At 36.8% G+C, this 20,904-nt stretch overlaps 2 protein-coding genes across 3 annotated transcripts in view; one reads left to right on the forward strand and one right to left on the reverse strand.

Moving 5' to 3' along the window:
* Rngtt (RNA guanylyltransferase and 5'-phosphatase) overlaps nucleotides 1-20,904 on the forward strand; it is a 233,839-nt gene that overhangs the window by 160,238 nt on the left and 52,697 nt on the right. For both annotated transcript variants that reach the window (XM_090338447.1, XM_090338446.1), the window contains exon 14: nucleotides 3,203-3,269. In XM_090338447.1, the coding sequence (XP_090194573.1) occupies nucleotides 3,203-3,269 (67 nt within the window). The remainder of the gene's footprint in view (nucleotides 1-3,202; nucleotides 3,270-20,904) is intronic.
* Nucleotides 10,992-11,310, reverse strand: LOC150059950 (small ubiquitin-related modifier 2-like). The gene is made up of 2 exons (XM_090337710.1): nucleotides 11,157-11,310; nucleotides 10,992-11,099 (listed from the first exon to the last, which is right to left on the reverse strand). The coding sequence occupies exons 1-2, from the start codon at nucleotides 11,308-11,310 to the stop codon at nucleotides 11,023-11,025; spliced, it is 231 nt and encodes a 76-aa protein (XP_090193836.1). The 3' UTR covers nucleotides 10,992-11,022.

Here is a 20,904-nt window from a genome sequence, read left to right on the forward strand (position 1 = left end):
AGAACCATCTCAACTAGAACTTCCAAAAAGGGAATATGTGCATTTTATCCTTTTTACTTTTTGTTAATGCTGAAATCATGTCCAGTTATTTACATTGTTCATTAGGAAAAGATTTATGATACAAGAATAGATACATATATAGATAAATGCAGATTTAGCCGTAGTATACAGGCATATAATGTAGCTATGTCTTCACATAGTCTGCACCACAGCCACTTTCTGCCTACATATTCTGCAGATAATTCTAAAGGTGACATTTCTTTGTCCACTCAATGCAGGCAAAAATAACATACCTTTAGAGGGACAGGCCTGTCATCCCAGTATTTGAAAGACTGAGAGACAGGAAGATCATGAATTCAAAACCAGCATGAGTTATGTAGTAAGATTTTTGTCTTTAAAAAAAAAAAAAAAGAACCCCCGCAGAATTTCTAGAATTAAAAATAGGAAGGAAGGAAGGATTTATTTATTTATTTATTTATTTATTTATTTATTTATTTATTTATTTTGCCAGTCCTGGACTCGGGCTCAGGGCCTGATCATTGTCCTTGGGCTTTCTCTAGCACTTTACCCACTTGAGCCACAGCACCACTTCTGGCTTTCTCCCCCTCCCCCCCACCCTTCACTGTCTCTCTCTTTTGGTCATTCCTAGACTTGAGCTCAGGGCCTGAGCACTGTCCTTGGACTTTCTCAAGGGCTAGAGCTCTACTACTTGAACCTCAGCATCACTTCCAACTTTTTTCTGTACATGTGGTACCAAGGAATTGAACCCTGGTCTTCGTGCATGCTAGGCAAGCACTCTACCACTAGGCCAAACTCCTGGCCCCCAAAAGATTATCTTTTAAAAAAAATTATGTTAGTTGACTGTCAATGTCTCATGAATGTAATCCTAGCTACTTAGTATTGTGAGAGTCTTAGCTCCAATTAACTAACCTCCACCAAAAAAAAGAGTCAGGAGTGGAACTGAGGCTCAAGTGATAGGATGCTAGCTTTGAGTAAAATAAAAATCAAACAATAGCAACAGAGAAACCACAGGGACAGCATCTGAGTCCAACCTAGAACCAGCACCAAGAATAAATAATTTTAATTCTCTGTATTTCATGTGCATCTGTTGTAGGTTTTTATTTATTTATTTATTTATTTTGAGAGGGTTCAGTTGTAGGGCTTGAACTTAAGGGCCTGGGAGCTATCCTGAGCTCTTTTGCTCAAGGCTAGTACTCTGCCACTTTGAGCCACAACGCGACTTCTGGTTTTCTGGTGATTAATTGGAAATAAGAATCTCATGGACTTTCCTGTCCAGGCTGGCTTTTAACCACAATTCTGAGATCTCAGCCTCCTGAGTAGCTAGGATTACAAGCATGAGCCATCAGCGCCTGGCTCATTTATTGTTTTATAAGAAGTATATCCTTTAAAAGTGTGACTCTAAATTGTTTACAAAATAAAATATACAGTATGACATTTGAAATTCTTCATGAGCCATATGAAATTGGATCTCATCTTCAACTTAATTATTTCTTACTTCAGACATTTTTGTCTCAAAGTCTTTTTGTCCTCAGGACTTTGTTGAAATTTAGCCTTGTTTTACCTACTGTTTCCAACTAAGTCCAAGTCCCCATCTGTTCAAACTCTTAACAGATCCTTGCATAGTAATTACTTCTTATTTAACTACCTAGTGGCAAATAGGTTCCATTATATACTTCCTAGAAACTACTTTTCTTAGAGGATTTTGGGGGGGTGGTTTGGGGCTTGAACTCCTCCCTGGCATTGTCCCTGAGCTCTTCAGCCCAAGGCTATCACTCTGCCCTTGAGCCAAGTCCCTATTCCCATTTTCTAGAGGTTAATTGGAGATAAAAGTTTCCTGTCATTCTGTGCCTGAGCTGGCTTTGAACCTTGATCCTCAGATCTCAGCCTCCTGAGAAGCTAGGATTACAGGCATGAGCCACTGCTGGGCTGTTGAGTTATGTGTCAGGTTTTTCTGTTAGATTTTAGGTCTGAATAATTTAGGCTCCTATTACTTCCTACACTACATAGTATAGCTACGGAGTATTTTATTAATTAATTTTTGATATATACAGTGCTTCTTTCCATCGATATTATATAGTTAATTTTGTTCAGATTCCTAGTATGGTAGACTATAGAAGTGTCTTAAGTTTTCCTTCTTAAGAATTTACCGCGCCAATTAATTACTAGGTGGCTTATGTCTGTGATCCTAGCTACTCAGGAGGCTGAGATCTGAGGATCATGGTTCAGAGCCAGCCTGGGCACAAAAGACTGTGAGACTCTTATCTCCAATAAATCACCACAAAACAAAACAAAAAACTGGAAGTGGCCTGTGGCTCAAGGGGTAGGCCTTATGTGAAGAGCTCAGGGACAGCATCCAGGCCCAGAGTTCAAGTCCCATGACCAACCCTCCAAAAAAAGAAAAAAAAGAGAGAGAATTTACTCAAGCTGGGTGCTGGTGGCTCATACCTGTAATCCTAACTACTCAGGAGGCTGAGATCTGAGGATCACAGTTCAAAGCCAACTCGGACATGAAAGTCAGTGAGACTCAGAAAATTGGAAGTGGCTCAAGTGGTAGAGTACCACCCTTGAGCTGAAGAGCTTAGGGACTGTGCCCAGGCATAGAGTTCAAGCCCCATGACAGACCAAAAAACAGAGAGAGAGAGAGAGAGAGAGAGAGAGAGAGAGAGAGAGAGAGGAGGGAGGGAGGGAGGGAGGGAGGGAGGGAGAGAGAGAGAGAGAGAGAGAGAGAGAGAGAGAGAGAGAGAGAGAGAGAGAGAGAGAGAGAGAGAGAGAATGAGAATTTACTCAGCACTTTTTGAAGTAAAAGAGTTACTCCCTTTCTGGTATTATACCATAATGTAAAAGACAGTAATAATTATATAGAGCCAAGTGAGGTGGTGCATGATTGTAATCCCATGTACGTAAGAGGTTGAGACAGGAGAAGTTTTGAAGACAGCCTTGGCGCAATAGTAAATCTTTCTCTCAAAATGAAAAATTTAAAAAGGGAATGGAGACAAAACTCAGCTCAGGAGTACTTGCATAGCATGTGTAAGGTCAGGATTGCATCCTCAATACTGGGAATAGGGAGAGAAAAATAATTACAAAGGTGTTCACATTTTTACAGCATCTATTATAAAATTTTTTATTATATAGCTTTACAGTAAAAGTAATTTATAAAAATGTCTTTTTTTCTCCCCTGTAGGTTACTCCCTCAGAATGTTGGCCTTCTCTATGTTGGAGGTTATGAAAGACCCTTTGCACAAATCAAGGTATGATTGTTCAATTTAATGTATTTATATTAAGCATTCATTGGTTTAGAATCTGCCAGATGCTTGCTAAATACTATCAGCATATCAAAAATATAGTGGCGATGAAGTAATTTTATTGACTTTTTCATATTTCTGTTGAAGTCGTTCAAGTTTTCAGCTTAAAGAAAGGCAACTATTTTAATATTCTTGCCTATACAAAGTTCACACTAACCAAAACAAAAATATGATTTTTTTGAGTCCATTTAGAATTATGTAGATTTATCTTTCAGGTCATCTTTTTTGCCATTAAAACATTGATCAGTTTATTGGGGGTATAACTTACATATAGGAAACTTTTGGTTAATCTAGCTTTCCTTTATTTTCATATGAATATTTAAAATCATCCTGCCAATTTTTGTACAAAAGCCTTTTTGAATTTTGAAACTACATTGAATCCATTTCTTCAATTCCATTTGAGGAAAATTGAAATCCATGAATACTGTATCTCTCTCATTTAACATCTAAGCAATACTTGTTTTCAACATGTTGACCTTGCATATTTAAAAGATCTATGTATCCATTTCATTTTTTAGTGACACTCTATAATATACCTTTTATTTCAGTTTCTTGTTCATATAAAAAAGGTTTTTTAATTGTGAGACTGAAGCATGCCTGAGGCCAGCTTGTGCTATATAGTAAGCAAACTGAACAGCTGGATCTTGTATCAGCTCATTTTTAGGATAGACAGTTTGGTCAGAAGTATAACTGCATAGTGAATGAGATTATAAGAGTTATAGACTTAGATTTGCTCTGAGCTGGGTACCTGTGGTTCACAACCAATCCTAGTTTGAAATCTGAGTTTTCAATTGGAGGGGGACACAAAAATGATTTTTTTACATTGGCTTTAAATTCTGAAACATTATTCAATTATTGGTTGTAGTTTATTGAATTTTCTATGTAATTATGGTTTGCTAAAAAAAAAAAACAGTTGTTTCTTTTAAAAAATTATCTTTACGGGACCGGGAATTTGGCCTAGTGGTAGAGTGCTTGCCTAGCATGCATGAAGACCTGGGTTTGATTCCTCGGTACCACATACATAGAAAAAAGCCGGAAATGATGTTGAGGCTCAAGTAGTAGAGCTCTAGCCTTGAGAAAGTCCAAGGATAGTGCTCAGGCCCTGAGCTCAAGCCCAGGACTGGCCCCCCCCAAAAAAAATTAACTAGTTTTACAAAGAAAGTTGTCTTTTAACAATGCAGTTTATAACGTTATGAATAATTTATGAATGCAGTATTTCTTGATCACCCCCTTCAACCTTCTCACCCAAACATCCCCTATCCTGGTTCTTCTTAATTTTGTAGGATACATGTTGTATTCTTGTCTCCTCCTTTTCATTTGTACACCTCTTTCCCTTTGACCTATCCCAACCCATTTGAATACTTGCTTCCTGCGATTTTATTTTGCTGACCTTTGATTTGGGCTTTCTAAGGAATTACACTATATGAGATATCCCTTGAATCTACCATATTTCAGTTAATACATTTATTTATATTTACAGGCTGCATGCCATTGCTTTTCTTTATTGCACTTGCTAATATATACAGTATAGAGTTGCAAGGAAATGGTGAGAACAGATGCCCTTGACTTGTTCCTCATCTCTGAAGGGATACTGAGTTTTTTCTCAAAGTTGTTTTTACAGTAATACTAGTTATGAATTTATGAGGTAATTTTAACTAGACTTTATTATAAGAAATGAAAAAATACTAACATTTAAGGCAGCAAACAAAAAAAGATGTAAGTATTCTTTTTTTTAAGTAACCCTTTTTTAATATATTGCAAGAGGCTTGTAGTTTCTTGCGGGGTTTATGGTGGTTGTTGCTTCAGATTTGTTTCTTAGTTACATGAGTTATACATTTAAACTCCTGCATATAGGATATACATTTTGAAAAATGAGAACTTCTGGGGTAGACCTAACCAAAACAGTACATTTGATACATTTAATACTATGATACAATATCAACATAATAATGTTGAGAAATTTTATATTAGTTGTAGCATCAGCACCTCTTTAAATACTTCAGTAATTTAACAGGTGAACACTCACAAAAAAAATTCTATAATTAGCTAGGTACCAGTGGCTCATATCCAAGCTAGTCAGGAGTTTGAGCTCTAAGGTTTCCATTTCCAGCTTGGGTAGGAAAGTATATAAGACTCTTGTCTTCAATCAACTACCAAAAAAGCTAGAAGTGGAGCTCAAATGATAAGAGAGCTTTAGCAAAAGAAGTGCCAGGACAGTGCCCAGGCCCTGAGTTCAAACCCCATGATGGATGGATGGATGTGCCATACACACGCACACACATACACACTGTAATTAATTTCTTAAATTATGGACCCTCTGGTTCCTCAAGTCATGACAAGCTTTCAGGTACAATTTTTCCTTAATCTTTAATGTCTCTAGTATACAGATACTGCTGGCAGGAGTCTCTTCATAAACTTCGTTTACTATCCCATTCGCTGGGTTCAGCAGTGTATTCAGAAATCCTCAGAGGTCCCAGGCAGGAATATTTCTGAAAACCCAATTTATTTTTAGTCCAATCATTTGGAAATTTCTGTTTTTCCTTATTAGAGCTAAAATAACTAAAAGTAACTGGTATATTTAGGGAAAGATAGAATTTTCTATGTATGGTTATAAGTAACATGTTACTCAAAAGCATAATCTGTGTGTGTGAGTCTGTGTGTGTGTGTGTGTGTGTGTGTGTGTGTGTGTGAGAGAGAGAGAGAGAGAGAGAGAGAGAGAGAGAGAGAGATGATAATTCTCTCGTTCATCTGATTTGTTAAGATTTTTGAGTCATTTCTAATGACTCAATATCATATCAATATTTCTTTTCTCTTGATTAATCAGCTTTATTGAAAAGAGAACTCTTATGACTTAGGTTGCCTTTTTCCTTTTATTATTACTTAGGAATGGTTTCTCTTACTCACTCTGCAAGATTCCTTACCTTTGTTAATTGTTGAAGATCATACTTAAGAGTCCATTGGAAAACCACTTTTAAAAATTATAGTTTAGGGGCCAGGAGTTTGGCCTAGTGGTAAGAGTGCTTGCCTAGCATGCACGAAGACCCAGGTTCAATTCCTTGGTGCCACATACATACAAAAGGCTGGAAGTGGTGCTGTGGCTCAAGTGGCAGAGTGCTAGCCTTGAGAATAGCCCAAGGACAGTACTTAGGCCCTGAGTTCAAGCCCCACAACTAGAAAAAAAATAATAGTTTAGGGCCGGGAATTTGTTCTAGTGGTAGAGTGCTTTTTAGCATGCACAAAGACCCAGTTCAATTCCTCAGTACCACATATATAGGGGAAAAAAAGCCAGAAGTAATGCTGAGGCTTAAGTGATAGAGTTCTAGCCTTGAGAAAGTCCAAGGACAGTGCTCAGGCCCTGAGCTCAAGCCAAGGACTGGCAAAAGCAAACAAATAAACAAAACACACACACACACACACACACACACACACACACACACACACACACACACACACACACACACACACACACACACACACACACAGTTTAGGTTGGGAGTATGGCCTAGTGGTAGAGTGCTTGTCTAGTATGCATGAAGCCCTGGGTTCAGAAAAAGCTGTAAGTGGCACTGTGGCTCAAATGGTAGAGTGCTCACCTTGAGAAAGCTCAAGAACAGTGCCCAGGCCCTGAGTTCAAGCCCCGAAACTGGCAAGATAATAATAATAATAATAGTAATAAAATGATTATTATTAATAGTTTAAGTCTGGGCCTTGGTGGCTCATGCCTATAGTCCTAGCTACTCAAGAGGCTGAGATCTGAGGATTACAGTTTCAATTCAGCCTGAGCAGGAATATTTGTAAGATGCTTATCTCCAATAAGCTACTCAGAAAAGGCCTGAAGTGGCACTGCTCAAGCGGTAGAACAGGCCCTAGTTCAACTTAAAACTGGCAAAAAGAATCCCTGAAAACTGAAAATAAAAGTTATAGTTTTAGTGCTTATGATTAGCTTGGAAATTTAAGGTTCATTTCTTACCTTATATTATGCCTGACTTCTGGCAAGCATGGAATACCAGTATTGGTTATATTAATTTTTCTCCCATTGAACTAAATGTAATCATAATGTGCTGCATTTCATAGTTATGAGATATAACCTTTAAAATAGAGGGTTTTTTTTCTTTGCTTAAGAGCATACTGGTTGTTAATTAAAAACAATCCATATATGTAATTGCTTACTGGAATTTTCAGGAAAATATTTATTACTATCTCAGGACTTAGTAAGTTCCTATGTGTGGATGGATTGGTGTTATAGCCTGGATTTGCTAAAGAAATATTTTACAATTGTTTTTCTTTTTTCATATATTTTTTATTGTAATTAACAGAAGGGTTACATTATATTCACCAGACAGAAGGTGTTTTACTTCACATACATTGATACCCTTTCTCATGTTTTGGTCCCCATTTCCTGTCTCCCACCCCCACCCTAAAATTGTTTTTCTTAAAAGAAGTTCCATTATATAAAGTCCAGAATGAGAAAAAGGAAAATAAGAGAGTAGTGGATATTTGAACAAATCTTAAATAAGTTCAGAAATTTCCTTATAGTATTCCAGCAAATATCTATACTATTAGCATACAACATGGGACAATACTACCTCTTTCCAACTTAATCACATACACATACTTCTTTATTTATATTCATATGTTAGTTTTCTAACCAAGCCCTAAATGAAGACAAGTATATAAACATGGGAGTTATATTGGTGCATCTTCATGCTAAATGCAAATTTATTCTTAGGGAAGTTATTCCAATTTGTTTTTAAACACATTCCATATATCAGGAAAGTTCTATGTATATAACTATCATCCAGGACTGTGACCCTCTTCTGAGATTATTGACTGCTTTTAGAATGTGTGAAAACTAGGAGTTCTCTTACTAGAAAATTTTCCTCTCTTTTTCTCTTTCTCCCCTCCTCCTCCTTCAAACACACATACACAATTTGTGCTTCTAATTTAAGTTCATTTAAAGATCCAGAATTTAGAATGCTGAATAGTAAATATATTTCTGCAAGTTTTCTGTTAATCAAAAAGAGAATGAATATATAAACATTAAAGTCTTCATGAGAATTTTTTTATCTGAAGGCTTTGACTTTAAACATGAACAATTGTTTCTTTTACCTTAAAATATAATAAGCTAAATAAAATATTAATCACTTTATGAGTTTCAATATATCCTAAGAAAAGAGTTGTCTCATATCCTTTCATCTATTGCTTTGTGCTATAAATAAAGCAGGTTTCATCCTCATCCAAGACTTACTTTGTTTTGGCTGTATTAGGGTTAAGTTTCTAGATAAACAGCTATATACAATTTAGAGTGTGTATGTTGTATATCAGGGTGAATTATATGTTTATAGATAATCTTTGAAATAAAAAGGGAAGTTTTTTAAAATAATTTTTATTGTGATTAATAGAAGGGTTACATTATATTCACCAGATAGAAGGTGCATTACTTCACAAACATTGATACTCTTTCTCATGACATGGTCCCCATTTACCTCCCCCCCACCCTCACGTATCTTGATTTCCCCCCTTCCCTATCCAATTTCAAATAACCAATTAAGCACATATAAAATATATCAGATAACAAGGTGAAATATTGTAACAATATGAGATAACCAAGGGATGGCAAGAGATGAGAGATAACATAGTACATTAAGAACAACATTCATTATATGGCTTTTGTTTCCTTCTCCTGGAGGTCCTTACATTTAGTGTCATACTATTTGGCCTAATGTCTCTAGATTTTGTTCTATTGTAAATCTCTGGTAGGAGAGCCCAAGGTTTCTACTGATAATGACAAATGAGGGAGACTATTGGGCCTATATGTTCCTTTGAGTCTGGCTTACTTCACTTAATATGATTTTTTCTAAGTCTTTCCATTTCCTTACAAATGGGGCGATGTCGTTCAAAAAGGGAAGTTTTGATTAACATGATATTTTGATTTCTTCCAATTTGTAAACTTTAAAGCTGTCAGAAATCCATTCTATAGGGGGATTAGGACTGGGCATTTTTTGCATATCTTTGCATAGTACCTTTGTCTTCGTTTATTATTTATACTTTATTTTTTAGAGAACATGCAAACTTCAGTATCTCTAGATCATCTCAAAGACTTAATAAAAATCTTAATGTTTGGGGAGTTAGTCCTAGTGGTAGAGTATCTAGCATGCACAAAGACCCGAGTTCGAGTCCTCAATACCACATATCTAAAAAGCCAGAAGTGGTGCTGTGGCTCAAGTGGTAGAGCTCTAGCCTTGAGAAAGCCCAAGGACAGTCCTCAAGTCCTGAGTTCAAGACCCAGGACTGGCAAAAATAAAAAGACTACAACATTAAGCCGGGCGTGGTGGCTCATGCCTTTAATTCTAGCCACTCAGGAGGCTGAGATCTAAGGATCGATGTTCAAAGCCAACCCTGGCACAAAAGGACCTGAGACTCTTATCTCCAATTAACCTCTAGAAAATGGAAGTGGGGCTTGGCTCAAGGCTAGGATGTTAGCCTTGAGCTGAAATGCTCTGGGACAACACCTAGGCCCATGGGCAGGGTGGTAGCCTTGAGCTGAAGAGCTCAGGGACAGTGCCCAGGCCCAGTTCAAGCCCCATGACCAACCAAAACAAAAAAACAAAAAAAAACCCCAAAACACTTAATGTTTAATCACAGATTTCTAATCCTGTAAGCTCCACTTAGTAGCCAGAATTCATAAAATCAGAAAGAATGGAGACCAGGGACGGAAGTTTGGCCTAGTGGTTAAAGTGCTTGCCTAGCATGCACGAAGACCCAGGTTTGATTCCTCAGTACCACATACATAGAAAAAAGCTGGAAGTGGTGCTGAAGCTCAAGTGATAGAGCTCTAGCCTTGAGAAAGTCCAAGGACAGTGCTCAGGTCCTGAGCTCAAGCCCAGGACTGGCAAAAAGAAAGAAAGAATGGAAACCTTTCAGAGTCACTTTTGATCAACTGAAGGGTTGTTGTAGAAAGACTCAGTGCCAATGGGCTATCCCTTCCTTCAGGGCTTTATACCAGTTGCCTCTTTCAGTTCCAACAGAGCAAGTAGTTTGAAAGGCTGTGAGAGTGAGACCCAATTTTCTACTTTAACACTACAGAACAGTTTTTTTTATTTGGTGTTGTTGTTAAACAAGAAGTTTGACTTGAAAACTATCTAGGGCTCTTTTTTTTTTTTTTCTTTTCAAGAGTAATTTACACCTACTTAAAGACAGCTTGCCCTACATGTAACAGCTACGTACAAAAAAGTTATAAAATTGTCCTTGGTTTTACAATGATAAATTTGAAAACATTAAAATTATACAGTCAAACAAGTTATGCAAGGATTTTGGTTGTTCTTTTTTGGGGGGGGGGTTAAAACAGTGAGAGCAAAATAACTTACTGAAATATAAAGATAAAAGTTGAATTAGCATGCCACTAATGGAGAATGGGGATATTTCACAGAACCAGTATTTGTCCCCATCCCATTCGGTGTCAATCAAAGTATACCATTTGGCCTTTAGTTTAAGAAAACAATGAGAAAAGAAAAGCAATATGCTTATACACATACACCAGTTTCTTTATGTACAAAAAAGGATTGGGGAAGGGGAAAATGAAAAAATAGAGAGTAGTAGTAGTCAGGATGTGGTGGAACCAAATTACGGTTTTCTAATTAAGAATGTACTCTTGGTCTATAAGAACAAAGTTCTGGAGCAAAGTAGCCTATTCCCTTTTTTAGTAGATACCTCCTGTCTGCTGCTGGAACACATCAATCATATCTTCATCCTCCATTTCCAACGGTGCAGTTGTGTCTGTTTCATTGATTGGCTGCCCATCAAATTGGAATCTGATCTGCATCATTGACAAACCCTGTCGTTCACAGTAGGCTCTCATTAGTTTACTAGGTGGTATATGCCTCTTATTCTTAAATTGCACCACAGAACCATCCTGTCCTGCCACCTTCAAATTAATAAGATCATTGTTCTCAATCTTGACTCCTTCCTTGGGCTTTTCGTTGGCCATCAAGAGCACAGATGTCTCTCCACAAAAGAGGTCCTGGTCTGCACCGAAAGAGCAAACAGGAGGCAACCCAGAAAGGCTTTTTTAAAAAGTCTTCTGCATTTTAAATAAGAAACCCATGCAGCAAACCATACACAAGAAGTAAGGACTGTGACTAGTATGCATGTTTATTTTTTCTGAGGCAGTTATTTTGCAGTCTGGGACGGGAGGTTCTTCCAAGGTAGAGCTGTGTCTTGTTCATGCCAAGTAACTAGGTGCCATTAGTCCAGGCTTTCTGAGCTTGAATTTTGAAAAATCTCTTTATGGACAAGGAAATAAGATGGATAATTCCTGTGCATTTATAATAGCTGCAAGCAAATATTCTTCTTCATATTTGAAGGCCTCGAAAACCCACAAACCATTCAATCATGTTTTTTTTTCTTTTTCAAGGAGGATGTTCATGCATGCTAGGCAAGCACTCTTATCACTGGGCCAAACTCTTGGCCCTCACCCTTTTTTTTTTTTTTTTTGATTCATCAAAAAACAGGCCCAGTTCCTCAGTACCACACACATAGAAAAAGCTGGAAATAGGGTTGTGACTCAAGTGGTAGAGTTCTAGCCTTGAGAAAGCCCAAGGACAGCATTCAAGCCCTGAGTTCACGCCCTAGGACTGGCCAAAAAAAGGCAGAAGTGCATCTTAATCTTGAATGAAAAAGCTCAAGGACATTGCCCATACCTTGAGTTCAAGCCATAGGATCAAAGGGGAAAAAGAAATCAAGATGGTTAACCACTCAGTTATAGTTTTTAGGGTAAATTAAATTTAAAATATTTATTTTGGATCTTTTTATTATAAAGTCTGAATTAGGAAGACAGATAAACATGATTTAAAGAAACTAGCATCTATATTTGAAGTCTTTCAAAATGTCTGGAGAAATACTTTCAGTAAAGATTTACTCCCTACAACTGAATGTTGAAGTCTAGTGGCTTCTCCAGACTTTTGGGTCTGCCCATGGAAATATAGAAAATTATTTCAGGATCTAGTACACATGTATAACTTACTTTATACACATACAACATAATTTCTTTCTCTCTCTCTTTCTTTCTTTCTTTCTTTCTTTCTTTCTTTCTTTCTTTCTTTCTTTCTTTCTTTCTTTTTCTTTCTTTCTTTTTTCTAGTCCTGGGCTTGAGCTCAGGGCCTGCGCACTGTCCTTGGGCTTTCTCAAGGCTAGAGCTCTACCACTTGAGCCTCAGCACCACTTCCAGCCTTTTTTTATGTATATGGTACCAAGGAATTGAACCTGGGTCTTTGTGCATGCTAAGCAAGCACTCTACCACAAGGCCAAATTCCTGGTCCCCAGCTTTTTTCTATATATGTGGTACCGAGGAATCGAACCCTAGTCTTCATGCATACTAGGCAAGTACTCTACCACTAGGCCAAACTCCTGGCCTGATTTTTTTTTTTTCTTTTGAGATAGTCTCACTAACTTTTTTTCCAGGCCAGCTTGAAGTGAGGTCCTCCTGTTTTTTACACAAGCACATATGACCATGCCTGGCCTCTCCCCTACCCCCCAAACCATAAGCAATTCATTCCTTATAGACTTAATTACTTAAATTCAAATGAGAAGTTTTTAGTTCAGGAAATTTAGAGTCTGAATATAGAGAATTATAAATTCACCCTTAACATTGGAAACACTTTAGCATTAAGATAATAGATATGCCATCTATTATCTATCTGTGTAGATATCTATGTGTATATATATTTATATCTATAATGACATTTTTAGATCAGTTAGCGATTCAGAATTTCTTTTCAGTGTGGCTGGAGGATGTGTTTTAAGTGACAGAATGCTGCCTAGAAACACAAAGCCCAGAGTTCAAAGAAAAATTTCTTCTCAGTAGATTGTAGTAGTTTAGATTTTCCAAATTTTATTAGCTAATAAAAACAATTGTCCAGTAGAAAATTTGTTTTAAATAAATTTTATAAGGTGGGGAATGGAAGCTCAGATAAGAAACATACTACCCAGATGTTTCTCAGCTTACAGTGCAGTAAGATCTTGATAAACCTACCAAAAATGGTAAATATTGTGTCAAAATACATTTAATACATCTAACTTAACGAACATAATTCTTTTTTTTTTTTTTTTTTTGCCACTGCTGGGCTTGGGCTCAGGGCCTAAGCACTGTCCCTGGATTTTCTCAATGCTAGGGCTCTACCACTTGAGCCACAGCACCATTTCTGGCTTTTTGCTACATATATGGTACTGAGGAATCGAACCCGGGTCTTTGTGCATTGCTGGGCAAGCACTCTACCACTAGGCCAAACTCCTGGCCCCTTAACGAATATAATTGTACCAAAGTTTATTTCATAATAAACTGTTGGATATCTTATATACACATACATGGACATTTTATAGACATGAGATGCACAAAAACACAGCGTCCAAAAAAATGCTCGCAACACAGGACATGATAGTATCTCTGCCCACATCACAAGTGTACAATCATATAGTAGATCATTCCAGGGAAATGATTAAAATTTGTAACAAGATTGCTTTTGAAAGCTGGATGTGGTGGCTCATGCCAGTAATCCTAGCTACCCAGGAGACTGAGATCTGAGGATCACAGTTGAAAGCCAGCCCGGGCACTAAAGTCCGTGAGACTCTTATTTCCACTTAACCACCAGCAAACTGGAAATAACGCTGTGGCTCCAGAGATAGGGGGTAGTCTTGAGCTGTAGAGCTCAGGGATAACACCCAGGCCCAGATTTAAGTCCCGCAGCCAACAACAACACAAAGAACATATTGCTTTTGAAACAACATTGCTTTTGCACTGTATAAAAACATTTTGTTTAAAACATGTTAAGTCAAGGATTGTCTGTAAAAGAACTTTTAAACGTAATGTGTCTATAACATATAACTTGTTTTAATTTTATTATGAAATAATGCAACCAGATTGGTAATTTTTTGTGGTTTTCTTTTGTTGTTTTGTTTTGTTTTTTGTTTGCTTGCCAGTCCTGGCACTTAAGCTCAGGTCCTGAGAACTATCCTTGGGCTATCTCAAGGCTAGAGCTCTGTCATTTGAGTCATGGCACCACTTCTGGCTTTTTCTATGTATGTAGTACCAAGGAATTGAACCCTCGTATTTGTGAATGCTAGGCAAGTACTCCCTCACTAGGCCAGACTCCCAGCCTAGTAATCTTTTTTTTTAAATCTTTTCCTTTGTCAGCTTTTGGTTACTTTCTAACCTGAAAAAGGAAAAGGATGATTCAGAGAAACAGGGCTAAGGATGTAGCTCAGTGGTGTAATGCTTTCCTAGTGTACATGAGACCCTAGGTTCAATTTCCACAGTGATAAAATAACCCTGGAAGTGAATAATTGCATTTTTAACTTTTAGAGTTCGTATGTTATCAAACAGAAAAAATAAAGCCTGGGTCAGGAGCGTAGCCTTGTGGTAGAGTACTTGCCTAGCGTGCATGAAGCCCTGGGTTTGATTCCTCGGTACCACATACACAGAAAAAAGCCAGAAGTGGGATTGTGGCTCAAGTGGCAGAGCACTAGCCTTGAGCAGAGGTGTCCGAGAACAGTACCCAGGGTCCTGAGTTCAAGCCCCAGAACAGGCAAAAAAAATAAAAAATAAAAAAACAAAAAACAAACATTATAATCTACACAGTTGGGCATTGTGTTCCAGGTACTGTTCTTCTCAATCTATAAGCTATATGTACTTCTAACACTCCAGTTTTATAGATCAGGAAGGAAGCTAGCAAAAGCTGAGTAATAGGACCCAGGTTACACGACTTAATGCATAGGACAGTTATATGATTTCAGTATACACTATTTTGAATTACTAAGTAGTTACTATTTCTGTTGAATTATTATCAAATATTGTCACATATACAATATTGTTATAGTCCTTGGAGCCTTCTGAATTGGTTCACATAGAAGATCAGAATTTATCCCTGTAATTTCCATAGTAAGACATTGACTAAAGTTTGTGGCTTGACCAAAGGATTGTACTTTTACTTCAGAAATTAAAATAGAGAATCATGAGTTTTGTTTACACAAAAAGAAGTGGCAGTATAAAGAGAGATCAGAACTGAAAATCAAATCTCAGCTACTTACTTAGTAGTCATTGCTGAGTATTTACATTCATTATTTGTTAATAGGAAGACCTGAAGAGTTCTTACATTGGAAATACTTGTAAGTCTTAGAGACCTAATTATACTGTTTTCACATATAATTTGAACATATTTTCCATTCTCTACCACAAACTTCCCATTTTTAAATTTGATACACATTTCTCCTAGCCAGAGGGTTTTTTTGGTGGGGCGGGGGGAGGGGACAGGGTCAGGGACTTGAACTTGGTCTGGACGCTGTCCCTGAGTTCTTCAGCTCAAGGCTACCACTCTACCACAGAGCCAAGCCTCACTTCCCATTTTCTAGAGGTTAATTGGAGATGAGAGTCTCAGGTCCTTTTGTGCCGGGCTGGCTTTGAATCTTGATCCTCAGATCTCAGCCTCTTGAGTAGCTAGGATTACAGACATGAGCCACTAGCCAGAGTTTTTAAAGACCTACTCTATTCATTTTCCTTCTGGGTTAAATGTTTTTATCTTGACTTCTTAATATCTGAAAGACTTGAGTTAAAAGTATGATATGGTTATATTCTATGGTTATTATTTTTGAACAGTCTCTAGAAGTCTGTTTTCTTTGAGAACCAACTGGTAGGAAATGAAGTATATAAAACATCTCCTGTGCATTTGAGTGCAGACTAATTCAGAAAGGACATCTCATTTGCAAGGTTTTTTTTCCAAACAGATATACAGTTACTGCTAGGTGAATTGAAAACAGCTTCTGTATGTCTCTTTCCCCCCACCCAACCAGCTCTTAATTGAGTATGCTTATGGGCATAGCTGAAATGAAAACATTTAATGTATTTTCATGTCAGTGTGTCTTGGAGGCAGTTTGATGACTCAGGACAGATTTTAACTACAAAAAAGAATTAGAGAAGAATCGTAGGGAGACAGACAGATGTTTTTTAAGTTTCAGGATGAGTAGGTAGATTGCATAGGGATGATGTAAAAGGCTGGGAGTCTGAGAATAATCATGGATGTTCAGAGTAGTTACCGTTTAGCAAAAGGATGAATGAAGGAAAGTAGCATGCCCATGGTGTTAGTTATTAGAGATCACTAGGTGTAGAAGTCCAGAGTGGAGTGGACATGAGAAGGTGGAAATTGTATTGGTGAGAGGAAGTGATGTTAATAATGTTAATAATCAACTATTTCATGTTATTGTAGACACTTTCCTGGTCCTTTGAGAAGTCATTCTTATCTACGATAAGTAAAATCTTGGATGATGATGGATTTCAAATGCCTTTGTTGGCTTGAATAATTTACACACTAAAAGCATGAAAATGTAAACTTTGTGAAGATGCATAAAAGCCTAGATTTACACCATTCTGAGGAGAGATCTTTCCTTAAAGTTAACTCTCCCAACCAGGGCGGTTAATATACATCCTGAGTTGGTGCCCTGCAGTGTAGGATGTTATAGGCATTTGTCTCTCTCACATTTGCTCTTCTGTTTATGTCTTTCTGAGTATTTCATACATTTCTTCTATTAAATTGCTTTTAAATGAAAAGCAACAGTGGCTTCCTGTTGCTCACTGTAGGTAATGTAAAGTCATGTCAGACCTCCTTCCCCATGGTTAAAATTCCTGCCAACTTGGACTTCTCTCTAATGACTTGCCTTTACAGTTCTCTATTAGTGTGAATATGTGCCATTCTCTTGATTATCATGTCACAAAATTTACCTAATTGCCAAAAACAAGCTTTAAATGGAATATTTGCTTTTTTAAAATCATAAAATGATTGTGTGTCCTTATCCAGTTTGGGTACTAAGGTAATACTAGCTTTATAGAATGATTTTGGAAACATTTCTTCCTACTCTAGTTTATGGAATAGTATGAAGAGCACAGATGGTATCTCTAAAGGTCTGGTAGAATTAAACAGTGAACCCATCTTCTCTGGGTTTTCTTTGTTTCCAGATTCTTTATTACCACTTCAGCCTTTTGCTTGTTATTTTTACCTCCCTCTGGCCCCCCATAACTTCAGACTTTTATTGGAATCTATAAAGATGGGGGAGAGTATCCTGAAAAATACTGATTTTCAGCACCTGATTTGTGTACCAGCTTCTGTCTTTGGGGAATGGGGGGATTGTCCTAGGAGAATCAGACTGGAGCTGTTATTTGGGGGAGGGTGCAAGTGAGCAGGACTCTACTGTATATCATAAACTATTCCATTAGCAACAACATCAGCAGTCCAGGCTCTTATTTATATTCTTTTAGTTCAATTTTAGTAGGTCATATGCATCCAGACATTAACCCAGTTCTTTCAGATTTCTAGCTTACTAGAATATGTTTTCAGTCTCTAATCGTTTAATTATCCCCAATAATTCTCTGGGCTTATTATAGCATCCCACTTTTCATCTCTTGTTTTACTCATTTAGGTCTTCTCTCTCTTCCGTTTTAGTTAGTTCCGGTTAGAGTTTATCAACAGTATCTTTTCAACAGCCAGTCCTTTGTTTCATTGATCCTTTGTGTTCTTTTTTCTTCCTTTCATTAATGTCTGCCCTAGGGCTTATTTTTCCTTCCCACTATAAGATTGGGTCATGACTTGCTCTTGCTTTTTTCAGACATAATAATAATCATTAGATTATTTATTTGAGATCTCTCTGTTATGTCCCAAATACAACTTGACTTTTATTTTCATTTGATTCTAGAGAATTTTTTTCATTTCTGTTTTCTTGTAATGACCACTGGCCACTCAGAAGTATATCGTTCAATGCCCATGTGTTTCTTAGTTTCTGTAGTTTTGTTATTGCATTCTGATTTTATTCCATCAATAACCAGATATAGGAAATTAAACTTTTTTTCTATTAATAAAACTTGTTTTATGGCCGGCAGTATAATCTGTTATGGAGCAAGTTTCATGGGCGTTTAAGCAAATGTATATCTCATAGCTGTTAGAGGGAAATACTGTTAAATTCATTTGATTTATAGTGCTGTTCAGTGATGAAGTTCACAGAATGGTTTTGTCTCTGAATGATCATTAGTGAGAGTAGGATATTGAATTCATCATCTTTTATTGTATCTGAACTGATTTGCTCCTTTATGTCCCCTAGTGTTCATTTTGTAGAATTAAATGTACCCGTGTTCAATGAATATATATTTTACATATCATATCTTTGTTAATATTTAGTGACCTTTTTTCTCTTATTTTGTTGTTTTGAAGGTCTTACTGTAGAGCCTAGGTTGTCGTTAAACTTTTTATGTAACCCAAGATGGTCTTAAGTTCTTAATCTTCTTACCTCTGCCTGCTGAGGTCTGGGATTATAAGTAGATGTTCATCACTGTCCCTTGCTGCAGTGCGCGTCTCCCTTTCCTTTTCTTTCTTCCTTTTTCTTTTTCCTACCCCCCCCCTCTTGAAATTTTCTCTTCCGGCAAATTCTAGCTTGAATATTCTTTTGCCAGATATGAATATAACTACTTACTTTCAACGTCTACTTGCTTGGTACATTTCTTTGATAAGGAGTTGTGTTTCTTGCAGATAGTAAGTAGTTGGAATCTTTTTTTTTTGGGGGGGGGGTGTCAGTCATGGGGCTTGAACTCTAGGCCAGGGTGCTGTCTTTCACAGCCACTGCCCTGCCCCTTGAGCACCACTTCCTATTTTCTAATGCTTAAGTGGAAATAAGAGTCGCATGGACTTTTGTGCCAGGGATTGTCTTTGAACCAAGATCCTTAGATCTCAGCCTCCTGAGTAACTAGGATTGCAGGTGTGAGTCACCAGCACCTGGCTTTTTTTTTTTAATCCATTCAACAAATCTGTAGCTTTTAAATGGAGAATTAAGAATACGTAAAAATCTCAGTTGATGAGAGGTGACAGTTCCATGAATGTAACTTCTCCAGACATTTCAAGAAAAAAAGATGTCGAGTAAAAGAGAGAGAATTAACATTCCCTAGTGCCCCCTAATGCATGTGCCTGTGTCTGAGACTTTAGTAGAAAAACAAGTATAAAAAGGTATGGTGGCTATTAGATCCAAACAGTCCAAGAGCAAGGACTCAATATATGCATACTCAACGCTTCAGAAATGGTATTGGAAATATAAACAGAACTGCCTCGACTTAAAAATTTATGATTCTAAATCAATAATGTTTTATTACATAGATTAATAGGTATCTATTACAAACAAAACCTCTGTCTTATTCTAATTATGTTCTAAAATTGAAGTTCCTGTGATTGTATATAGAGATTCCCTTCTTGAATACTTGTTTGTTAAATACGTCACTTGAAATATGATGTAAAAATAAATGTTAATAAATTCTTTAATAAAAAGAGGTATGAGGATAGAAAAAAAGAATACGTAAATATGTACAATTATATACTTACCTTCCCTTATTTATTCTGGAGGCTATCTGGATTACTAGAAGTAATATTTTATTCTTTGCTAATTCTTGTTTGTTCCTTCAAAGAGATTTATTCTTTCCCAAACTTACACAATTATGTATATTTCCATTCAGTTTTTTCTGTATAGGTACTTTTACTACGTCTCTTCTGCATTGTTGGCTTAGTGGTTAATGAGTTGTATTATGTATTGCTTTTGATGATCCGTTTTCTCCTTTGATTTTAAAAGATAGTGTGTCACACATAATAATCTGGATTAGCAATGGTTTTCTTTCAAGTGAAAGGAAATCTGAAAATGTTATTCCATGCTTCTGTAGCTTTTGGGGGGTTTTATTGAGAAGTTTGCTGTTATTTTGATGGGTTTGCCTTTGTTAATAACCTGACACTTCTCAATACTCATATTTTTAATATATTTTTGTATTCTTGACATTCATAATCATATTTCTGAAATTGTGAGCTGTCATTATTTTTATTAATATTTGAATGTAGTGAGTCATCAATCTTATCTTCAAGTCTAAATATTCTATTTTCTGCCCAATCTAGTCTGTAGATTATATAATATTTGCACTGAGTCATTTATTTTGTTTATTGAGCTTTTCATTTTTAAGATCTTCTTTTCTTTCCCAGAATCTTGGTCTTCACTGTTTATTTGTATACTCTTTGACACTGCTGTGATTGGTTTTGCAATTAACCTTCTGATTTTTTTTTCTTTTTTTGCTAGTACCGAGGCTTGAACTCAGAGCCTGGGTACTGTCCTTGGGCTTTCTCAAAGCTAGCATCCTACCACTTGAGCCACAGCACCACTTCCAGGTTTTTTTCTGTATATGTGGTACTGAGGAATTGAACCCAGGGCTTAGTACATGCTAGGCGAGAATTGTACCACTAGGCCATGCTTCTGGCTCTGGCCTTTTGAATTCTTTGCCCAATATTTCATGCAGTAATGAAAAGGGATAAAATAGTAGAAAAAGAAAGAAGGTAATGGGAATATAAAAATAACAAGTTAAATATAATTAAAATGAAGCAAGTATTAAATATAATTAGATAAAAATGAGGAATGATAAATAAAATGATTAAAACAGCTAAAATAACAATAAAAATAGGGTAAAGAAGAGAAAGATTGGAGAATTTTATTTGCAGATCCTATAATGTCAGAATTCAGTCCTGTC

The sequence above is a fragment of the Megascapheus bottae genome, chromosome 8, assembly GCF_031878675.1.
Source record: "Megascapheus bottae isolate mThoBot1 chromosome 8, mThoBot2.hap1, whole genome shotgun sequence".
Taxonomy (NCBI): Eukaryota; Metazoa; Chordata; class Mammalia; order Rodentia; family Geomyidae; genus Megascapheus; species Megascapheus bottae.